Source organism: Oncorhynchus nerka, linkage group LG11, assembly GCF_034236695.1.
Source record: "Oncorhynchus nerka isolate Pitt River linkage group LG11, Oner_Uvic_2.0, whole genome shotgun sequence".
NCBI lineage: Eukaryota > Metazoa > Chordata > Actinopteri > Salmoniformes > Salmonidae > Oncorhynchus > Oncorhynchus nerka.
In genome coordinates this window covers 20,635,605-20,655,171 of record NC_088406.1, presented here as the reverse complement: position 1 = coordinate 20,655,171, position 19,567 = coordinate 20,635,605, and the positions used below count along the sequence as shown (strand labels likewise).

General features: G+C 46.9%; 1 protein-coding gene across 1 annotated transcript in view; it reads left to right on the top strand.

Moving 5' to 3' along the window:
* Positions 1-18,929, top strand: part of LOC115137737 (roundabout homolog 1-like) — a 416,524-nt gene extending 397,595 nt beyond the window's left edge. Inside the window, exons 26-30 of the mRNA XM_065024289.1 lie at positions 1,173-1,690; positions 1,856-2,020; positions 13,336-13,611; positions 13,786-13,979; positions 15,097-18,929. Coding sequence (XP_064880361.1) covers positions 1,173-1,690; positions 1,856-2,020; positions 13,336-13,611; positions 13,786-13,979; positions 15,097-15,111 — 1,168 coding nt within the window. The 3' untranslated portion in view covers positions 15,112-18,929. The remainder of the gene's footprint in view (positions 1-1,172; positions 1,691-1,855; positions 2,021-13,335; positions 13,612-13,785; positions 13,980-15,096) is intronic.
* The last annotated feature ends 638 nt before the right edge of the window (positions 18,930-19,567 follow it).

Genomic DNA, 19,567 nt, shown 5'->3' with positions numbered 1-19,567 from the left:
ATCCTGTACTCAACAAGGCACTAAAACATGCATCCTGTACTCAACAAGGCACTAAAACATGCATCCTGTACTCAACAAGGCACTAAAACATGCATCCTTGTCACATTCGTTTAATGGAGGCGCAGCGTGATGTGAATACATGATATTTTAATGAAGACGAAGAACACTTATCAAACTATACAAAACAACAAACCGAACGTGAAGCTATATAAAACTAGTACAGGCAACTAGACATAGACAATAACCCACGAAATACCCAAAGAAGATGGCTGCCTAAATATGGTTCCCAACTAGAGACAACGATAAACAGCTGCCTCTAATTGAGAACCAATCTAGAAAAACATAGACATACATAAACACCTAGATAGTAAACGACCCCATAAACCTATAAAACCCCTAGACAGTACGAAAACACATACATCACCCATGTCACACCCTGACATAACCAAAACAATAAAGAAAACAAAGAATACTAAGGTCAACAAGGCACTAAAACATGCATCCTGTAGTCAACAAGGCACTAAACATACATAGTGTACGCAACAAGGCACTAAAACATGCATCCTGTAGTCAACAAGGCACTAAACATACATAGTGTACGCAACAAGGCACTAAAACATGCATCCTGTAGTCAACAAGGCACTAAACATACATAGTGTACGCAACAAGGCACTAAAACATGCATCCTGTAGTCAACAAGGCACTAAAACATGCATCCTGTACTCAACAAGGCACTAAACATACATAGTGTACGCAACAAGGCACTAAAACATGCATCCTGTAGTCAACAAGGCACTACAACATGCATATTGTATGCAACAAGGCACTACAACATGTATATTGTATGCAACAAGGCACTAAAACATGCATCCTATACTCAACAAGGCACTAAAACATGCATCCTGTACTTATCTCATCAAGGTCTATTAGTGTTTTATTTGTCAGTAATCTTTTGTCAAGATCATTGACAAAAAACTTACAATAAATCAATTTTAATCTTACTCTGCAAAACAATAAAAAGTGAAGAAATCCAAGAGGGATTAGTACTGATGGTACCCACTGTAGTAACGATTTTAAAAGTCTGTGCAAAACATTCTGGCGTGATTTATAATTGAATTTATTTAATTGATTTGGTATACCCTACATTAAGAACATGTCTCCTGCTGTTTCAGACGCCATGTAGTGAGCCCCCCTCCCCGGTCCCTCTCCCCCTCACACACCTATGGCTACATCTCCAGCCCCATGTCTCTGGACACAGATGGCATGGAGGAGGAGGAGGAGGAGGAGGAGATGTTGGAGGAAGAGGAGGAAGAGGAGGAAGGGGACAAGACAGACGCGGAGGTGGCCAAGGTGCACCACCACCACACCCACCCTCACCACCCTCACCACCCCCACCACCCCCAGCAGATGCACACCAGGAGGCTGCTGCTGCGGGGCCTGGAGCAGACGCCAGCCTCCAGCGTGGGGGACCTGGAGAGCTCTGTGACGGGCTCCATGATCAACGGCTGGGGTTCAGCCTCCGAGGAGGACAACGCCTCATCAGGACGCTCCAGTGCCGTCAGCTCCTCAGACGGATCTTTCTTCACAGACGCCGACTTTGCCCAGGCCGTGGCGGCTGCTGCGGAGTACGCAGGCCTCAAGGTGGCCAAGTACCCCAACCCCACGCAAGGCCAGGAGGGAGGCCCCGGAGGTAAGCACATATATTGTGATGTCACTTTATCAAGAACAGTAGAAAACAAGATCATGAGCACATTAACTTTGAATCAATATGATTCCCTTATTCTGCAAGCCCTTTGATAGGGGGAAAACCTTTTCATGGTTTCATGTGCCTTACCAAATGTGTCTTTCCATTCAGCGCGAAAGTACCAAATGACCCCCTCAGGCCACCGTCCGGGCAGCCCCCCTTCCACAGACAGTAACATGAGCACGGCCAACATGCATAAGAGGCCTCCTAAGAAGCAGAAACAGCACCCTGCAGCGGGCCACCCAGGGCTCCAGAGACGAGAGGTCTACGCTGAAGGTACAGTACAGAACCACACTCTGCTTATTAATCACTAAAGTACTGTATGAGGTGGAACGTCATAATGAGTACTGGAGCTGTACCATGGATCCATCTGTATTCTAGTGTTCTACTACTGTAATACCTCATAATGAGTACTGGAGCTGTACCATGCATCCATCTGTATTCTAGTGTTCTACTACTGTAATACCTCATAATGAGTACTGGAGCTGTACCATGGATCCATCTGTATTCTAGTGTTCTACTACTGTAATACCTCATAATGAGTACTGGAGCTGGACCATGCATCCATCTGTATTCTAGTGTTCTAATACTGTAATACCTCATAATGAGTACTGGAGCTGGACCATGGATCCATCTGTATTCTAGTGTTCTAATACTGTAATACCTCATAATGAGTACTGGAGCTGTACCATGGATCCATCTGTATTCTAGTGTTCTACTACTGTAATACCTCATAATGAGTACTGGAGCTGTACCATGGATCCATCTGTATTCTAGTGTTCTAATACTGTAATACCTCATAATGAGTACTGGAGCTGTACCATGGATCCATCTGTATTCTAGTGTTCTAATGCTGTAATACCTCATAATGAGTACTGGAGCTGTAGCATGGATCCATCTGTATTCTAGTGTTCTAATGCTGTAATACCTCATAATGAGTACTGGAGCTGTAGCATGGATCCATCTGTATTCTAGTGTTCTAATACTGTAATACCTCATAATGAGTACTGGAGCTGTACCATGGATCCATCTGTATTCTAGTCCCCTAATACTGTAATAACTCATAATGAGTACTGGAGCTATACCATAGATCCATCTGTATTCTAGTGTTCTACTACTGTAATACCTCATAATGAGTACTGGAGCTGTACCATGGATCCATCTGTATTCTAGTGTTCTAATACTGTAATACCTCAGAGTACTGGAGCTGTACCATGGATCCATCTGTATTCTAGTGTTCTACTACTGTAATACCTCATAATGAATATTGGAGCTGTACCATGGATCCATCTGTATTCTAGTCCCCTAATACTGTAATAACCCATAATGAGTACTGGAGCTGTACCATAGATCCATCTGTATTCTAGTGTTCTACTACTGTAATACCTCATAATGAGTACTGGAGCTGTACCATGGATCCATCTGTATTCTAGTGTTCTACTACTGTAATACCTCATAATGAGTACTGGAGCTGGACCATGCATCCATCTGTATTCTAGTGTTCTACTACTGTAATACCTCATAATGAGTACTGGAGCTGTACCATGGATCCATCTGTATTCTAGTGTTCTAATACTGTAATACCTCAGAGTACTGGAGCTGTACCATGGATCCATCTGTATTCTAGTCCCCTAATACTGTAATACATCATAATGAGTACTGGAGCTGGACCATGGATCCATCTGTATTCTAGTGTTCTACTACTGTAATAGCTCATAATGAGTACTGGAGCTGTACCATGGATCCATCTGTATTCTAGTGTTCTAATACTGTAATACATCATAATGAGTACTGGAGCTGTACCATGGATCCATCTGTATTCTAGTGTTCTAATACTGTAATACCTCATAATGAGTACTGGAGCTGTAGCATGGATCCATCTGTATTCTAGTCCCCTAATACTGTAATTACTCATAATGAGTACTAGAGCTGTACCATAGATCCATCTGTATTCTAGTGTTCTACTACTGTAATACCTCCTAATGAGTACTGGAGCTGTACCATGGATCCATCTGTATTCTAGTGTTCTAATACTGTAATACCTCAGAGTACTGGAGCTGTACCATGGATCCATCTGTATTATAGTCCCCTACTACTGTAATACCTCATAATGAGGACTGGAGCTGTACCATGGATCCATCTGTATTATAGTCCCCTAATACCTCATAATAAGGACTGGAGCTGTACCATGGATCCATCTGTATTATAGTCCCCTAATACCTCATAATGAGGACTGGAGCTGTACCACGGATCCATCTGTATTATAGTCCCCTAATACCTCATAATGAGGAATGGAGCTGTACCATGGATCCATATGTATTATAGTCCCCTAATACCTCATAATGAGGACTGGAGCTGTACCATGGATCCATCTGTATTATAGTCCCCTAATACCTCATAATGAGGACTGGAGCTGTACCATGGATCCATATGTATTATAGTCCCCTAATACCTCATAATGAGGACTGGAGCTGTACCATGGATCCATCTGTATTCTAGTCCCCTAATACCTCATAATGAGGACTGAAGCTGTACCATGGATCCATCTGTATTCTAGTCCCCTCCTGCTGTAATACCTCACTAGCCAGCCCCACCCATGTGATATATGATATGGTGCCTGTCTGAGACGCAGTGTCCAGGAGTGAGTGAGTGTGAGTGTGTCATAAGTCAGATCTTTAATCATTCTCCTCTTGTGTGTGTACATGCACGCCAAGCATCGTTCCCAATCTGCAGCTGTGCAGAGCAGAGCAGACTGGGGTAGAATGGAGGGGGTCTGTTTCAGGGGACTACGGTCCAGCTCCAGCCCGTTCTGCTGCTGCTGACACTGGGATGTCTTACTCTCCAGCTAGCCACTAATGAAATTAACCCAGGTGCTTATTGAAGTGGCCCCTTGTCCTCCACTCCAGGAGCCAGGAATAAACAAGGCAGGGACCAACTACAGAGTAACAACGCACAGCACCAGGAATATGCTTATCCTTGTCAAAGTGAAGTATGTCAACTTTAAGGTTATTGATTGTTTAATGTGTGCCCACGTGTTACAACAAAACTGGACGTTTTAGTTATGTACTCCTCTGGGATTTAGCTTTTGCAAATGGAATTTGTGTGTGTGTGTGTGGATAGATGTGTGTGTTCGTGTATGTGTCTTTGTGTGTGTGTGTGTGCATGCGTGCATATGTGTGTGTGTGTGTGTGTGTGTTGTGTGTGTGTGTGTGTGTGGAGCTGGCTCTCCTCTTACTGTGAGGTGTCCTTGTGTGTTGGAAGCACTTGACAGGGATATTTAATATCCAGCCCCTCTCTGAGCCAGACCAGCTATCACTGCACCAAATTCTAGCCCCTCCTCCTCTCCTCCCCTCCATCCCTCCATCCCTCCTTCCCTCCATCCTGCCTTCCAACCCATCCCTTAGAAGTAATCTCTCCACCCCTCACTCTGCTCTCCTCCAGCTCCCTCCATCTCCTCCCTCCTCCCTCACTCCCCCTCTTTGTTCCCTATGTGTGTCTGAGAGGAGTAAGGAGAAGAGGAGACAGACAGTTCTCCAGCCCTGGCTGTCTGTCTATCAGTCTGGTCTGGTCACGGATTGGATTTGATCTGAATGGTTTTTCATTTTCATTTGGAAGTTATTGCCGTGTCCTGTAGCGAGGGAGCGGGGTGAGTGACGGAGAGGTGATGGGGGAAGAGAGAGGTGATAGGGGAGGGAGAGAGGTGAGTGACGGAGAGGTGATGGGGGAGGAGAGAGGTGATAGGGGAGGGAGAGAGGTGATGGGGGAGGAAAGAGGTGATGGGGGAGGAGAGAGGTGATGGGGGAGGAGAGAGGTGATAGGGGAGGAGAGAGATGATGGGGGAGGAGAGAGGTGATGGGGGAGGAGAGAGGTGATGGGGGAGGAGAGAGGTGATGGGGGAAGGGAGAGGTGTTGGGGGAAGAGAGAGGTGATGGGGGAAGAGAGAGGTGATGGGGGAAGAGAGAGGTGATGGGGAAGAGAGAGGTGATGGGGGAGGAGAGAGGTGATGGGGAGGAGAGAGGTGATGGGGGAAGAGAGAGGTGGGGGGAAGAGAGAGGTGATGGGGGAGAGAGAGGTGATGGGGGAGGAGAGAGGTGAGAGAGAGGTGATGGGGGAGGAGATAGGGGAGGAGGTGATAGGGGGAGAGAGGTGATGGGGGAGGAGAGAGGTGATGGGGAGGAGAGAGGTGATGGGGGAGGAGAGAGGTGATGGGGGAGGAGAGAGGTGATGGGGGAGGAGAGAGGTGATGGGGAGGAGAGAGATGATGGGGAGGAGAGAGGTGATGGGGAGGAGAGAGGTGATGGTGGAGCAGAGAGGTGATAGGGGAGGAGGTGATAGGGGAGGAGAGAGGTGATGGGGGAGGAGAGAGGTGATGGGGAGGAGAGAGGTGATGGGGGAGGAGAGAGGTGATGGGGGAGGGGAGGTGATAGGGGAGAGAGGGGTGATGGGGGAGGATGGGGGAGGAGGAGGTGATAGGGGAGGTGATAGGGGAGGAGAGAGGTGAGGGAGGAGAGAGGTGATAGGGGAGGAGAGAGGTGATGGGGAGGAGAGAGAGGGGAGGAGGTGATAGGGGAGGAGAGAGGTGATGGGGAGGAGAGAGGTGATGGGGAGGAGAGAGGTGATGGGGAGGAGAGAGGTGATGGGGGAGAGAGAGGTGATGGGGAGGAGAGAGATGATGGGGGAGGAGAGGGTGATGGGGAGGAGAGAGGTGATGGGGGAGGAGAGGTGATGGGGGAGGAGAGAGGTGATAGGGGGAGGAGAGGGGTGATGGGGGAGGAGAGAGGTGATGGGGGAGGAGAGAGGTGATGGGGGTGAGGGGAGGAGAGGGTGATGGGGAGGAGAGAGGTGATAGGGGAGGAGAGAGGTGATTGGGGAGCAGAGAGATGATAGGGGAGGAGGTGATAGGGGAGGAGAGAGGTGATGGGGAGGAGAGAGGTGATGGGGGAGGGGATGGGGAGGAGAGAGGTGATGGAGAGAGGTGATGGGGATGAGAGAGGTTATGGGGGAGGAGAGAGGTGATGGGGAGGAGAGAGGTGATGGGGGATTAGAGAGATGATAGGGAAGAAGAGGGTGATGGGGAGGAGAGAAGTGATGGGGGATGAGAGAGGTGATGGGGGATGAGAGAGGTGATGGGGGAGGAGAGAGGTGATAGGGGAGGTGAGAGATGATGGGGGAGGAGAGAGGTGATTGGGGAGGAGAGAGGTGATGGGGTGGAGAGAGGTGATGGGGGCAGAGAGGTGATAGGGAGAGAGAGGTGATAGGGGATGAGAGAGGTGATACGGGAGGAGAGAGATGATGGGGGAGGAGAGAGGTGATGGGGGAGGAGAGAGGTGATAGGGGAGGAGAGAGGTGATGGGGGATGAGAGAGGTGATGGGGAGCAGAGAGGTGATGGGGGAGGAGAGAGGTGATAGGGGAGGTGAGAGATGATGGGGGAGGAGAGAGGTGGGGGAGGAGAGAGGTGATGGGGTGGAGAGAGGTGATAGGGGAGGAGGTGATAGGGGATGAGGGGGTGATGGGGGAGGAGAGGTGATGGGGAGGAGAGAGGTGATGGGGAGGAGGAGGTGTTGGGGAGGAGGTGATGGGGAAGAGAGAGGTGATGGGGGAGAGAGAGGTGATGGGGGAAGAGAGAGGTGATGGGGGGGGAGGAGAGAGGTGGGGAGATGGGGGGGAGGAGAGAGGTGATGGGGGAGGAGAGAGGTGATGGGGAGAGAGAGGTGATGGGGGAGGAGAGAGGTGATGGGGGAGGAGGTGATGGGGGAGGAGAGAGGGTGGGGGGAGGAGAGGTGATGGGGGAGGAGAGAGGTGATGGGGGAGCAGAGAGGTGATAGGGGAGGAGGGAGAGAGGTGATGGGGGAGGAGAGAGGTGATGGGGAGAGAGAGGTGATGGGGGAGGAGAGAGGTGATGGGGGAGGAGAGAGGTGGGGATGGGGGAGGAGAGAGGTGATGGGGGAGGAGAGAGGTGATGGGGGAGGAGAGAGGTGATAGGGGGGTGATAGGGGAGGAGAGGGTGATAGGGGAGGAGAGAGGTGATAGGGAGGAGAGAGGTGATTGGGGGAGGAGGTGATAGGGGAGGTGATAGGGGGAGAGAGGTGATGGGGGAGTGAGAGGTGATGGGGGAGGAGAGAGGTGGAGGAGAGAGGTGATGGGGAGGGGATGGGGAGGAGAGGATGGGGAGGAGAGAGGTGATGGGGAGGAGAGAGGTGGGGGAGGAGAGAGGTGATGGGGGAGGAGAGAGGTGATAGGGGAGGAGAGGGGTGATGGGGGAGGAGAGAGGTGATGGGGAGGAGAGAGGTGATAGGGGGATAGGGGAGAGAGGGTGATGGGGAGGAGAGAGGTGATAGGGGAGGAGAGAGGTGATTGGGGAGCAGAGAGATGATAGGGGAGGAGGTGATAGGGGAGGAGAGAGGTGATGGGGGAGGAGAGAGGTGATGGGGAGGAGAGAGGTGGGGGAGGAGAGAGGTGATGGGGGAGGAGAGAGGTGATGGGGGATGAGAGAGGTTATGGGGGAGGAGAGAGGTCATGGGGGAGGAGAGAGGTGATACGGGATTAGAGAGATGATAGGGAAGAAGAGAGGTGATGGGGAGGAGAGAGGTGATGGGGGATGAGAGAGGTGATGGGGATGAGAGAGGTGATGGGGGATGAGAGAGGTGATGGGGGAGGAGAGAGGTGATAGGGGAGGTGAGAGATGATGGGGGAGGAGAGAGGTGATTGGGGAGGAGAGAGGTGATGGGGTGGAGAGAGGTGATGGGGATGATAGGGGAGGAGAGAGGTGATAGGGGATGAGAGAGGTGATACGGGAGGAGAGAGATGATGGGGAGGAGAGAGGTGATGGGGGAGGAGAGAGGTGATAGGGAGGAGAGAGGTGATGGGGGATGAGAGAGGTGATGGGGAGCAGAGAGGTGATGGGGGAGGAGAGAGGTGATAGGGGGAGGTGAGAGATGATGGGGAGGAGAGAGGTGATGGGGTGGAGAGAGGTGATAGGGGGAGGAGAGAGGTGATAGGGGGATGAGGGAGGTGATGGGGGAGGAGAGAGGTGATGGGGAGGAGAGAGGTGATGGGGAGGAGAGAGGTGATAGGGGAGGAGAGAGGGTGATGGGGGAGGAGAGAGGTGATGGGGAGGAGAGAGGTGATGGGGAGGAGAGAGGTGATGGGGAGGAGAGAGGTGATAGGGGAGGAGAGAGGGTGATAGGGGAGGAGATAAATGAGAGGGAGGTGAGAGGTGATGAGAGGGTCTAAGGGCTAGGATCTAGGAGTTAGGGTCTACTAGGGTCTAGGAGATGGGTTGATATCTAGATAGGGTATAGAAGTTAGGGTCTAAGGGCAGGGTCTAGGAGATAGGGTATAGAAGTTAGGGTCTAAGGGCTAGGGTCCAGGGTCTAAGGGCTAGGTCTAGGAGATAGGGTATAGAAGTAGGGTCTAAGGGCTAGGGTCTAGGAGATAGGGTATAGAAGTTAGGGTCTAAGGGCCCTACATCTAGTTGATATATACTGGAGATAGGGTATAGAAGTTAGGGTCAGGGCTAGGGTCTAGGAGATAGGGTATAGAAGTTAGGGTCTAAGGGCCCACATGTCCTGAAAGAACAGAGGAAGATATAGACTGCAGTGTACCATGTTGATATAGACTGCAGTGTACATGTTGATATAGACTGCAGTGTACCCCCCACATGTTGATATAGACTGCAGTATACCCCTACATGTTGATATAGACTGCAGTGTACCCCCACATGTTGATATAGACTGCAGTGTACCCCCCACATGTTGATATAGACTGCAGTGTACCCCCACATGTTGATATAGACTGCAGTGTACCCCCTACATGTTGATATAGACTCAGTTTAGTCATGTTGATATAGACTGCAGTGTACCCCACATGTTGAAATAGACTGCAGTGGTTGATATAGACTGTTATTTAGTTGATATAGACTGCAGTGAGTTGATATAGACTGTCATAACTGCAGTTTACCCCCTACATGTTGAGACCAGCACCTGATATAGAGACCCCCCACATGTTGATATAGACTGCAGAGAGAGAGAGTTGATATAGACTGCAGTGTACCCCTACATGTTGATATAGACTGCAGTGTACCCCCACATGTTAATATAGACTGCAGAGCAGTGTACCCCTACATGTTGATATAGACTGCAGTGTAGAGACTGAGAGATATAGACTGCAGTGTACCCCCACATGAGACGGAGTGTACCCCACATGTTGATATAGACTGCAGTGTACCCCCACACATGTTGATATAGACTGAGTGTACCCCCCAGATATAGACAGAGACAGAGTTGATATAGACTGTGCACATGTTGATATAGACTGCAGTGTACCCCCTACATGTAAGGCATTTTGTTGATATAGGGGCACCACTTTTGGCTGTACCCCCCCACATGTTGATATATACTGCAGTGTACCCCACATTCAGAACTACTGTCTAAAAAGTATACATGTTGATATAGCAGAGAATCTCCCACATGTTGATATAGACTGCAGTGTACCCCCTACATGTTGATATAGACTGCAGTAACAAGCTAATAGAACCCTCTTTAATCATAATATTAATGGACAGTTATTTAGATGAGGTGTCCTATAACCAGCACCTGTCTAGAGAGAGAGAGAGAGAGAGAGAGAGAGAGAGAGAGAGAGAGAGAGAGAGAGATCGAGACAGAGACAGAGACAGAGACAGAGACAGAGGTATTATCATTTTCGGGGACCACTTTTGGCCACTTAACAACTACTTTAAAAAGTACAGAAGTAGATTCATTGCATTATCCCTATCACATTATTACAAATATCAGAATTCCACTTAACAACCTTTATACTGTATGATTCATTGCATTATCCCTATCACATTATTACAAATATCAGAATTGGTAAAAAAAAAAAAAAAAAAAAAGGTTACGCATACAAACATATTAATGAAGAATTAGGCAAAGTGATCATGTCAGGCGAAAATGATATCAAACTTTTTACCATTGCAACATTTGATGTACAGTCACATTCACTGTGTTTGTCTCACACGTGTTATAGAGTTCACAGCGTGATTGGTTATTCCCAATCATTTACCAGTTGGTCAATGACTATCCGTCATCACTATCCTTCCTTTGCATTACCTCAATCTGTGGTGAATAGCTGAGAAACGTTTCTGAATTGATTTTACTCCTGGCTCAGGATTTGTCTGAGCGCTGTCTTAACATCCTCCTAAAACCCACTCTGAGCTGGGAGGTTTTTAAGTCTCATCACAGGTTTTAACAGAATTCCTAGGACCTATTCGGAGATGCTTTGTGGATACGGGCCCTGCCATTGAAACCTGGCCTCTTTCCTCACCTCCATGTGTCCATAAATCTGCCTGGCTGTCCTCTCCTCTCCTCCTCCTCCTGTAGTGGGCTATATCTCACAGACAGTGGCATTGATCAGATCCTGACGGAGGTAGGAGTCAGGGGAGAAATGAAAGAAGCTTTTCCACCCTATGATATTGACTGACCCACTGTGTATTCAGGAGGGGTGTGTGTGTTGTGTGTATGTGTAGGGGAGGGGGGATATTCAGGAAAGTGTATTAGACCTTCCTGATTTGGTCAAAGAGACACAGACAAAACACACCGGCAACCCCTTTCGCCCCTGAGTGTGTAAAAAGTTCCTACAGTGTGTGATTCAGGGATGCTGGGTGTGAGGGGTGTTGGCATGCTGGGTGTGAGCGGTGTTGGGATGCTGGGTGTGAGCGGTGTTGGGATGCTGGGTGTGAGCGGCGTTGGGATGCTGGGTGTGAGGGGTGTTGGCATGCTGGGTGTGAGCGGTGTTGGGATGCTGGGTGTGAGCGGTGTTGGGATGCTGGGTGTGAGCGATGTTGGGATGCTGGGTGTGAGGGCGTTGGGATGCTGGGTGTGAGGGGCGTTGGGATGCTGGGTGTGAGCGGTGTTGGGATGCTGGGTGTGAGCGGTGTTGGGATGCTGGGTGAGGGGCGTTGGGATGCTGGGTGTGAGCGGTGGCAATGGCTGGTTGCTATGTTTATTAATTTTGTAATCCTGTGTGGATTATGGACCGTCCCGGCCCACAGAGTTGAGCCATCCCTCAAATGGGCCTCTGATTAAAAGATGAAAAGATATCGATCACAAGCGGAGCAGACAAGGCTTTTCTCAGGCAGCGTGTTTTGTTTGTGTGTGTGTGTCTGTAGAGGTGTGAGCGCTTAGGCAGCCCACCAGTCAGGCTCATATGAATAATGACTCAAGGACAGACAGCATTGATTCATCGACAGGGGAAATGGAGCGGGACAGAGAGCCAGCTGCTGACCGTCACGCTCGCCTCTGCTAACCCTCTCCTCCATCTCTCTCCATCTCTCTCTTCTCCATCACTCTCTCTCCTTCATCACTCTCTCTCCTCCATGTCTCTCTCCATGTCTCTCTCCTCCATCTCTCTTTCTCCTCCATGTCTCTCTCCATGTCTCTCTCCTCCATCTCTCTCTCCTCCATGTCTCTCTCCTCCATCTCTCTCTCCTCCATCTCGCTTTCTCCTACATCTCTCTCCTCTCCATCTCTCTCTCCTCCTCTCTCTCTTCCATCTCTCTCTCTCTACTCCATCTCTCTCCTCCATCTCGCTTTCTCCTCTATCTCTCTCCTCTATCTCTCTCCTCCATCTCTCTCTCCATCTCTCTCTCCTTGTTCCCCTTTTTTCTTATCTCTTTCCCATCTCCCCTCTCTCACTTATTCCCCTCTCTCACTTTGTCCCCTCTCTCACTTTGTCCCCTCTCTCACTTTGTCCCCCCTCTCACCTTGTCCCCTCTCTCACCTCGCCCCCTCTCTTACCTCTTCCCCTCTCTCACTTCCCCCCTCTCACTTTGTCACTTCTCTCACCTCGTCCCCTCTCTCACCTTGTCCCCTCTCTCACTTCCTCCCCTCTCTCACCTCTTTCCCTTCACTCCTCCCTCCCTCCCCTCCATGTTCCATGTCTCCCTCTCTGCCTGCCATTACCCCTTATCTCCCCACTGTCTCCCATCTGTCGTCCCAGGCTGTGTGTACACAGTACAGTCCAGATTGCTTCTGCTTGGTCAGTGTGTGTATACACAGTAGGCTCTAATGGCTAGGCTCTAATGGGTAGGCTCTAATGTCTAGGCTCTAATGGGTAGGCTCTAATGGCTAGGCTCTAATGGGTAGGCTCTAATGTCTAGGCTCTAATGGGTAGGCTCTAATGGCTAGGCTTTAATGGCTAGGCTCTAATGGGTAGGCTCTAATGTCTAGGCTCTAATGGGTAGGCTCTAATGGCTAGGCTCTAATGGCTAGGCTCTAATGGGTAGACTCTAATGTCTAGGCTCTAATGGCTAGGCTCTAATGGCTAGGCTCTAAGGGCTAGGCTCTAATGGCTAGGCTCTAATGGGTAGGCTCTAATGTCTAGGCTCTAATGGCTAGGCTCTAATGGGTAGGCTCTAATGGCTAGGCTCTAATGGCTGGGCTCTAGTGGATAGGCTCTAAGGGCTAGGTTCTAATGGCTAGGCTCTAATGGCTAGGCTCTGGCTCTAATCGAGAGCACGTTGACTCATTATCTTCCATCCACAAGTTTTCAACTGAGTAACTAATGTCCTCCTCTTCCTTTGTTTATCTTCCAGATCTGCCTCCTCCTCCCATCCCCCCTCCAGCGGGGCTCAAGTCCCCCACACATCCCTCCAAGACAGCCCTGGAGGCCCGGGGGATGATGTCTCCCAAGGCAGGCGAGGGCAGGGACAGGAGAGGGGACTCAGGAGGAGGGTACCGGCCACGGGAGGGATCGGACCCCCGTACCAGCTCCTCTGAGCGCCGGGAGACCCAGGACAGACAGAAGATCCCCCGTGCAGGGAAAGGGAACAAACAGGAGGGGGGCAGCACCAAGGCACGCCAACACCCAGGTACAGAGAACACCTAGGGACATGGAACTAGTGGCATTTAACCTAGCAGTATATTGTTCTTTCTGCTCTGTAGACATGCCGCTCTGACAGGGCAACTTTAGATTGGGAATAGCTGTATGTATTGTGTTGAAGGACATAAGTTCTCAGTGTCTCCTCTCTCCTCTTTTGTCCCAGGACCAGAGGACATCCTGCCCTACAGCCGCCCCTCCTTCCCCACGGTCCACAGTCCCAGAGACAGGGACCCCAGCTCCTCCAGCTCTATGTCCTCCCGGGGCTCAGGGGGCCGGCGGAGAGGAGAGGGGGGGCCGGGGGCCCGCAGGAACCCCAACGACATGGGGGCCTTCCAGCCAGGAGACGATGACTTAGAGGTACAGTGCTTGCCGACTGGCCAACTCATAGTGTTATTGCAGATTCAATATTGGCCGATTAGATTAAATGCTGTGTATATATTTTGATGCTTGTTGAAATGCTGTGTATATATTTTGATGCTTGTTGAAATTGTTGAAATGCTGTGTATATATTGTGATGCTTATTGAAATGCTGTGTATATATTGTGATGCTTATTGAAATGCTGTGTATATATTTTGATGCTTATTGAAATGCTGTGTATATATTGTGATGCTTGTTGAAATGCTGTGTATATATTGTGATGCTTGTTGAAATGCTGTGTATATATTTTTGATGCTTATTGAAATGCTGTGTATATATTTTTGATGCTTATTGAAATGCTGTGTATATATTTTTGATGCTTATTGAAATGCTGTGTATATATTGTGATGCTTATTGAAATGCTGTGTATATATTGTGATGCTTATTGAAATGCTGTGTATATATTTTTGAATGCTGTGTATATTTTTGATGCTTATTGAAATGCTGTGTATATATTTTGATGCTTATTGAAATGCTGTGTATATATTTTTGATGCTTATTGAAATGCTGTGTATATATTTTTGATGCTTATTTGCTGTGTAAATGAAATGCTGCTGTGTATATATTTTGATGCTTATTGAAATGCTGTGTATATATTTTGATGCTTTGATGCTGTATATATTTTTGATGCTTATTTAAATGCTGTGTATATATTGTGATGCTTATTTAAATGCTGTGTATATATTGTGATGCTTATTGAAATGCTGTGTATATATTTTTGATGCTTATTGAAATGCTTGTTGAAATGCTGTGTATATATTTTGATGCTTATTGAAATGCTGTGTATATATTGTGATGCTTATTGAAATGCTGTGTATATATTTTGATGCTTATTGAAATGCTGTGTATATATTTTTGATGCTTATTTAAATGCTGTGTATATATTTTGTGATGCTTATTGAAATGCTGTGTATATATTTTGATGCTTATTGAAATGCTGTGTATATATTTTTGATGCTTATTGAAATGCTGTGTATATATTGTGATGCTTGTTGAAATGCTGTGTATTTATCTTGATGCTTGTTGAAATGTCTGTTGTGTTGTCCTTCTCCTTAGATGGTGGAGACCTGAACTACTAGAAGGGATGAACAGGAAGTTGTGTCCAGAGTGAAGTTTCCGAGAAGAGGAATGCTGTGATCGTTCCTCTGTCCATTTTAAGTATCTCACCATCATGTTTGCTGACAAATACTGTACATCAATTGTGTTTCTAAACACCTGGAAAACAGACCAATTGTTTTTCTAATTCATCATTTTCTATGTCCATTTTACAGAAGAAAAAAAATGCCAGAGGATAAAAGGATGATACTTGAATCCAAAGCAAAATACTCATTAGCAGATACACTATATACAGTACCAGTCAAAAGTTTGGACACACCTTCTCATTTGAGTTTTTCTTTATTTTTACTATTTTCTGCATTGTAGAATAATAGTGAACACATTAAAACTATGAAATAACACTGGAATCATGTAGTAACCACAAAGTGTTTGATTTTAGGTTCTTCAAAGTAGCCACCGTTTGCCTTGATGACAGCTTTGCACACTCTTTTTGCATTCTCTCAACCAGCTATCATGACCTGTAATGCATTTCAATTAACAGCTGTGTCTTGTTAAAAGTCCATTTGTGGATTTTTTTCCCTTCTTAATGCATTTGAGCCAATCAGTTGTGTTGTGACAAGGTAGAGGTGGTATACAGAAGAAAGATCTATTTGGTAAAATACCAAGTTCATATTATGGCAAGAACAACTCAAATAAGCAAAGAGAAACGACAGTCCATCATTACCTTAAGACATGAAAGTCAGTCAATCCGGAAAAGTGCAGTTGCAAAAACCATTATGCGGTATGATTAAACTGGCTCTCATGAGGACCGCCACAGGAAAGGTAGACCCAGAGTTACCTCTGATGCAGAAGATAAGTTCATTAGAGTTAACTGCACCTCAGATTGCAGCTCAAATAAATGCTTCAGTGAGTTCAAGTAACAGACACATGTCAACATCAACGTTCAGAGGAGTCTGTGTGAATCAGGCCTTCATGGTCGAATTACTACTAAAGGACTCCAATAAGAATAAGAGACATGATTGAGCTAAGAAACACAAGCAATAGACATGAGTCCAAATTTGACATTTTTGGTCCCTACTGCAGTGTCTTTGTGAGACGCAGAGTAGGTGAACGGATGATCTCTTCATGTGTGGTTCCCACCATGAAGCATGCAGGAGAAGATATGATGGTGCAGGGGTGTTTGCTGGTGACACTGTCTGTGATATATTTAGAATTCAAGGCAGACTTAACCAGCATGGCTACCAAAGCATTATGCAGTGATACACTGTCCCATCTGGTTTGCGGTTGGTGGGACTATCATTTGTTTTTCAACAGGCCAATTACCCAACACACGTCCAGGTTGTGAAAGGGCTATTTGACCAAGAAGGAGAGTGATGGTGTGCTGCATCAGATGACCTGGCCTCCACAATCACCTGACCTCAACCCAATTGAGATGGTTTGGGATGAGTTGGACCGCACAGTGTAGGAAAAGCAGCCAACAAGTGCTCAGCATATGTTGGAACTCCTTCAAGACTGTTGGGAAAGCATTCCAGGTGGAGCTGGTTCAGAGAATGCCAAGAGTGTGCAAAGCTGTCATCGAGGCAAAGGTTGGTTACTACATGATTCCATATGTTTTATTTCATAGTTTTGATGTCCTCACTATTATTCTACAATGTAGAAAATAGTAAACATAAAGAAAAACTGTTGAATGAGTAGGTGTGTCCAAACGTTTGACTGGTACTGTAGATACAGCAGTATGTGGACACCCCTTCAACTTAGTGGTTTCCGCTATTTCAGCCACACCTGTTGCTGACAAGTGTATAAAATCAAGCACACAGCCATTCAATCTCACCAAAGAGCTCAGTGACTTTTAACGTGGCTCCGTCTTAGGATGCCACCTTTCCAACAAGTCAGTTTGTCAAATTTCTGCCCTGCTAGAGCTGCCCCGGTCAACTGTAAGTGCTGTTATTTTAAAGTGGAAACGTCTAGGGAGCAACAACGGCTCAGCCGTGAAATGGTAGGCAATAAAAGCTCATAGAACCGCGTGTAGAGGGTAAAAATCATCTGTACTCGGTTGCAACATTCACTACCGAGTTCCAAACTGCCCCTGGAAGCAACGTCAGAACAAGAACTGTTCGTCGGGGCTTCATGAAATGGGTTTCCATGGCCAAGCAGCCGCACACAAGCCTAAGATAACCATGCGCAATGCCAAGCATCGGCTGGAGTGGTTTAAAGCTTGCCGCCATTGGACTCTGGAGCAGTGGAAATGCGCTCTCTTGAGTGATGAATCACGCGTCACCATCTGGCATCGGATGCCAGGAGACCACTACCTGCCCAAATGCATTGTGCCAACTGTTAAATCTGGTGGAGGAGGAATAATAGTCTGGGGCTGTTTTTCATTGTTCAGGACCCTTAGTTCCAGTCAAGGGAAACATTAACGCTACAGCATACAGTTACAATCTAGACGATTCTGTGCTTCTATCTTTGTGGCAACAGTTTAGGGAAGGCCCTTTACTCTTTCAGCATGACAATGCCCCCATGAACAAAACGAGGTCCATACAGAAATGGTTTGACAAGATCGGTGTGGAAGAACTTGACAGGCCTGCACAGAGCCCTGACCTCAACCCCATCAAACACCTTTGGGATGAATTGGAATGCCGACTGCGAGCCAGGTCTAATCGCAGAACATCAGTGCCCGACCTCACTAATGCTCTTGTGGCTGAATGGAAGCAAGTCCCCGCAGCAATGTTCCATCATGTAGCAGAAAGCCTTCCCAGAATAGTGGAGGCTGTTATAGCATCAAACTCCATATTAATAACCATGATTTTGGAATTCGATGTTCAACGAACAGTTGTCCACGTACTTGTGATCATGTAGTGTATGTTTTATTCAAAGGCAATAGGGAGTAATAGTGGACTCTAGGTATTGACACGATCGACTTGGCTTGCCTCTGTACGATCTGTGGGAAGCCTTGCCCATTCAGCAAGGTGTTACTGTAATAAAATGAGTTACAAGCAGAGGGGTGGACTGTCTTGTAAATATACCTGTACACATAATGTCCTTTTGTATAGCATCCATTGTCGTACTTCAAATTTGTCTTCCTTGTTTTATTTTGCGAATTATAATTTCATTATGCCAGTAAATATAATGATTTTATCGTTTTCCATCCATGTTGTAAATCGCTATATTATTTAGCCGCCCCAAGAAAGTGCCACTTTGGGATTATTCCTTTTCTTTTTCTAATGCACTGTTATATTTTTGGGTCATTGTCAATGTTTGTTATTTGTTTTACTTTGGTTTTAAAAGCACAATCACTAAACTTTATTTCAAACCATTTTATCTATGAACCTTTTTGTCTTACTGGAGGAAAACAGGTATGACTAAAGAGTTGTTAACCCTGATGATGATGTTGGTAAAGGTGATAAGCTGTTTACGATGGCTGTGGTTTGACAGACTCCCTGTGTCATGATTGGCTCATTTCAGATTCTGACGCTAGCTCATGTGATGACCCCCAACACAGACACAGTTATTGTGGGTCATAGCAGCAATGTAAATGTCTTTAAGAATTGACCGTAGTTCCAGTCATTGCACATTATTTCAAACGGTTACATTGTCTATTAATGCACTTAAAAGAATGTAACATACAGAAAATGGGCGACACCTTGTGAATCGGGAGAGGCCGCCATTGGACAAGAAGAATCTATTTTCCAGAGAAGGGATTGGTTGGTGGATCCCTTCTCTGAGGAGAGAGGGTTCTGTTGTTTATTCATAGGACATCTGCAAACATTTGTTTCGTAAAGCGAAAATGCAAAATAATATTTAAAAAAAAAGATGAATAAAAAATGTTCAAACTGCTAGTGCTCCCTCCTTTTTCTCTGATATCAGAAGGACATGGGATGACTGGGATGTTCCCGAAGATGTCCTCTGGGGCCTCTCTCTCACTGAAGCTCTCCTCACTACACTTGAAGATCAAATACAAACAGAAAGGCCTGAGCTCTGGAGTGGATGTGACGCCTGAGTCGGCCACTGCTACTGCTAACACAGGTTCTTAGCTGCACTACAGGCCAGACCACATTGAGTGGCATCATTTGAAGGCAACTTTTGTGCTGTTCATTCAGCTGTTTGGATGCAGTTTAGTTGAAGGGTAGTGAGCAGGCTGTGTTCTCTAGGGGACATGAGTGTTGTTGTTCTGCGTATTGGTTGTATCTCATTAAAAAGGCTATTACTCTATTGTTAGCCCTACGTACCGAGGATTCACTAATCCCAAAATGTCATTTTTTCCCACATTATTTATCAAAAATATCCTTTAATACCAATAACAATGAGTCTCTTACTGTTGCTGTAAGTTGTTAATTCATTTGATTGTTATGTGTTTATCTTTCGGATGCAGCTGTTATAACTCAACAGGAGGCAGCAGGCGCAAACATATTATTTTGATTCAAAATTGTAGGATTAATTCAGTTAATACCATGAAACCAATAGTTTAGCATAT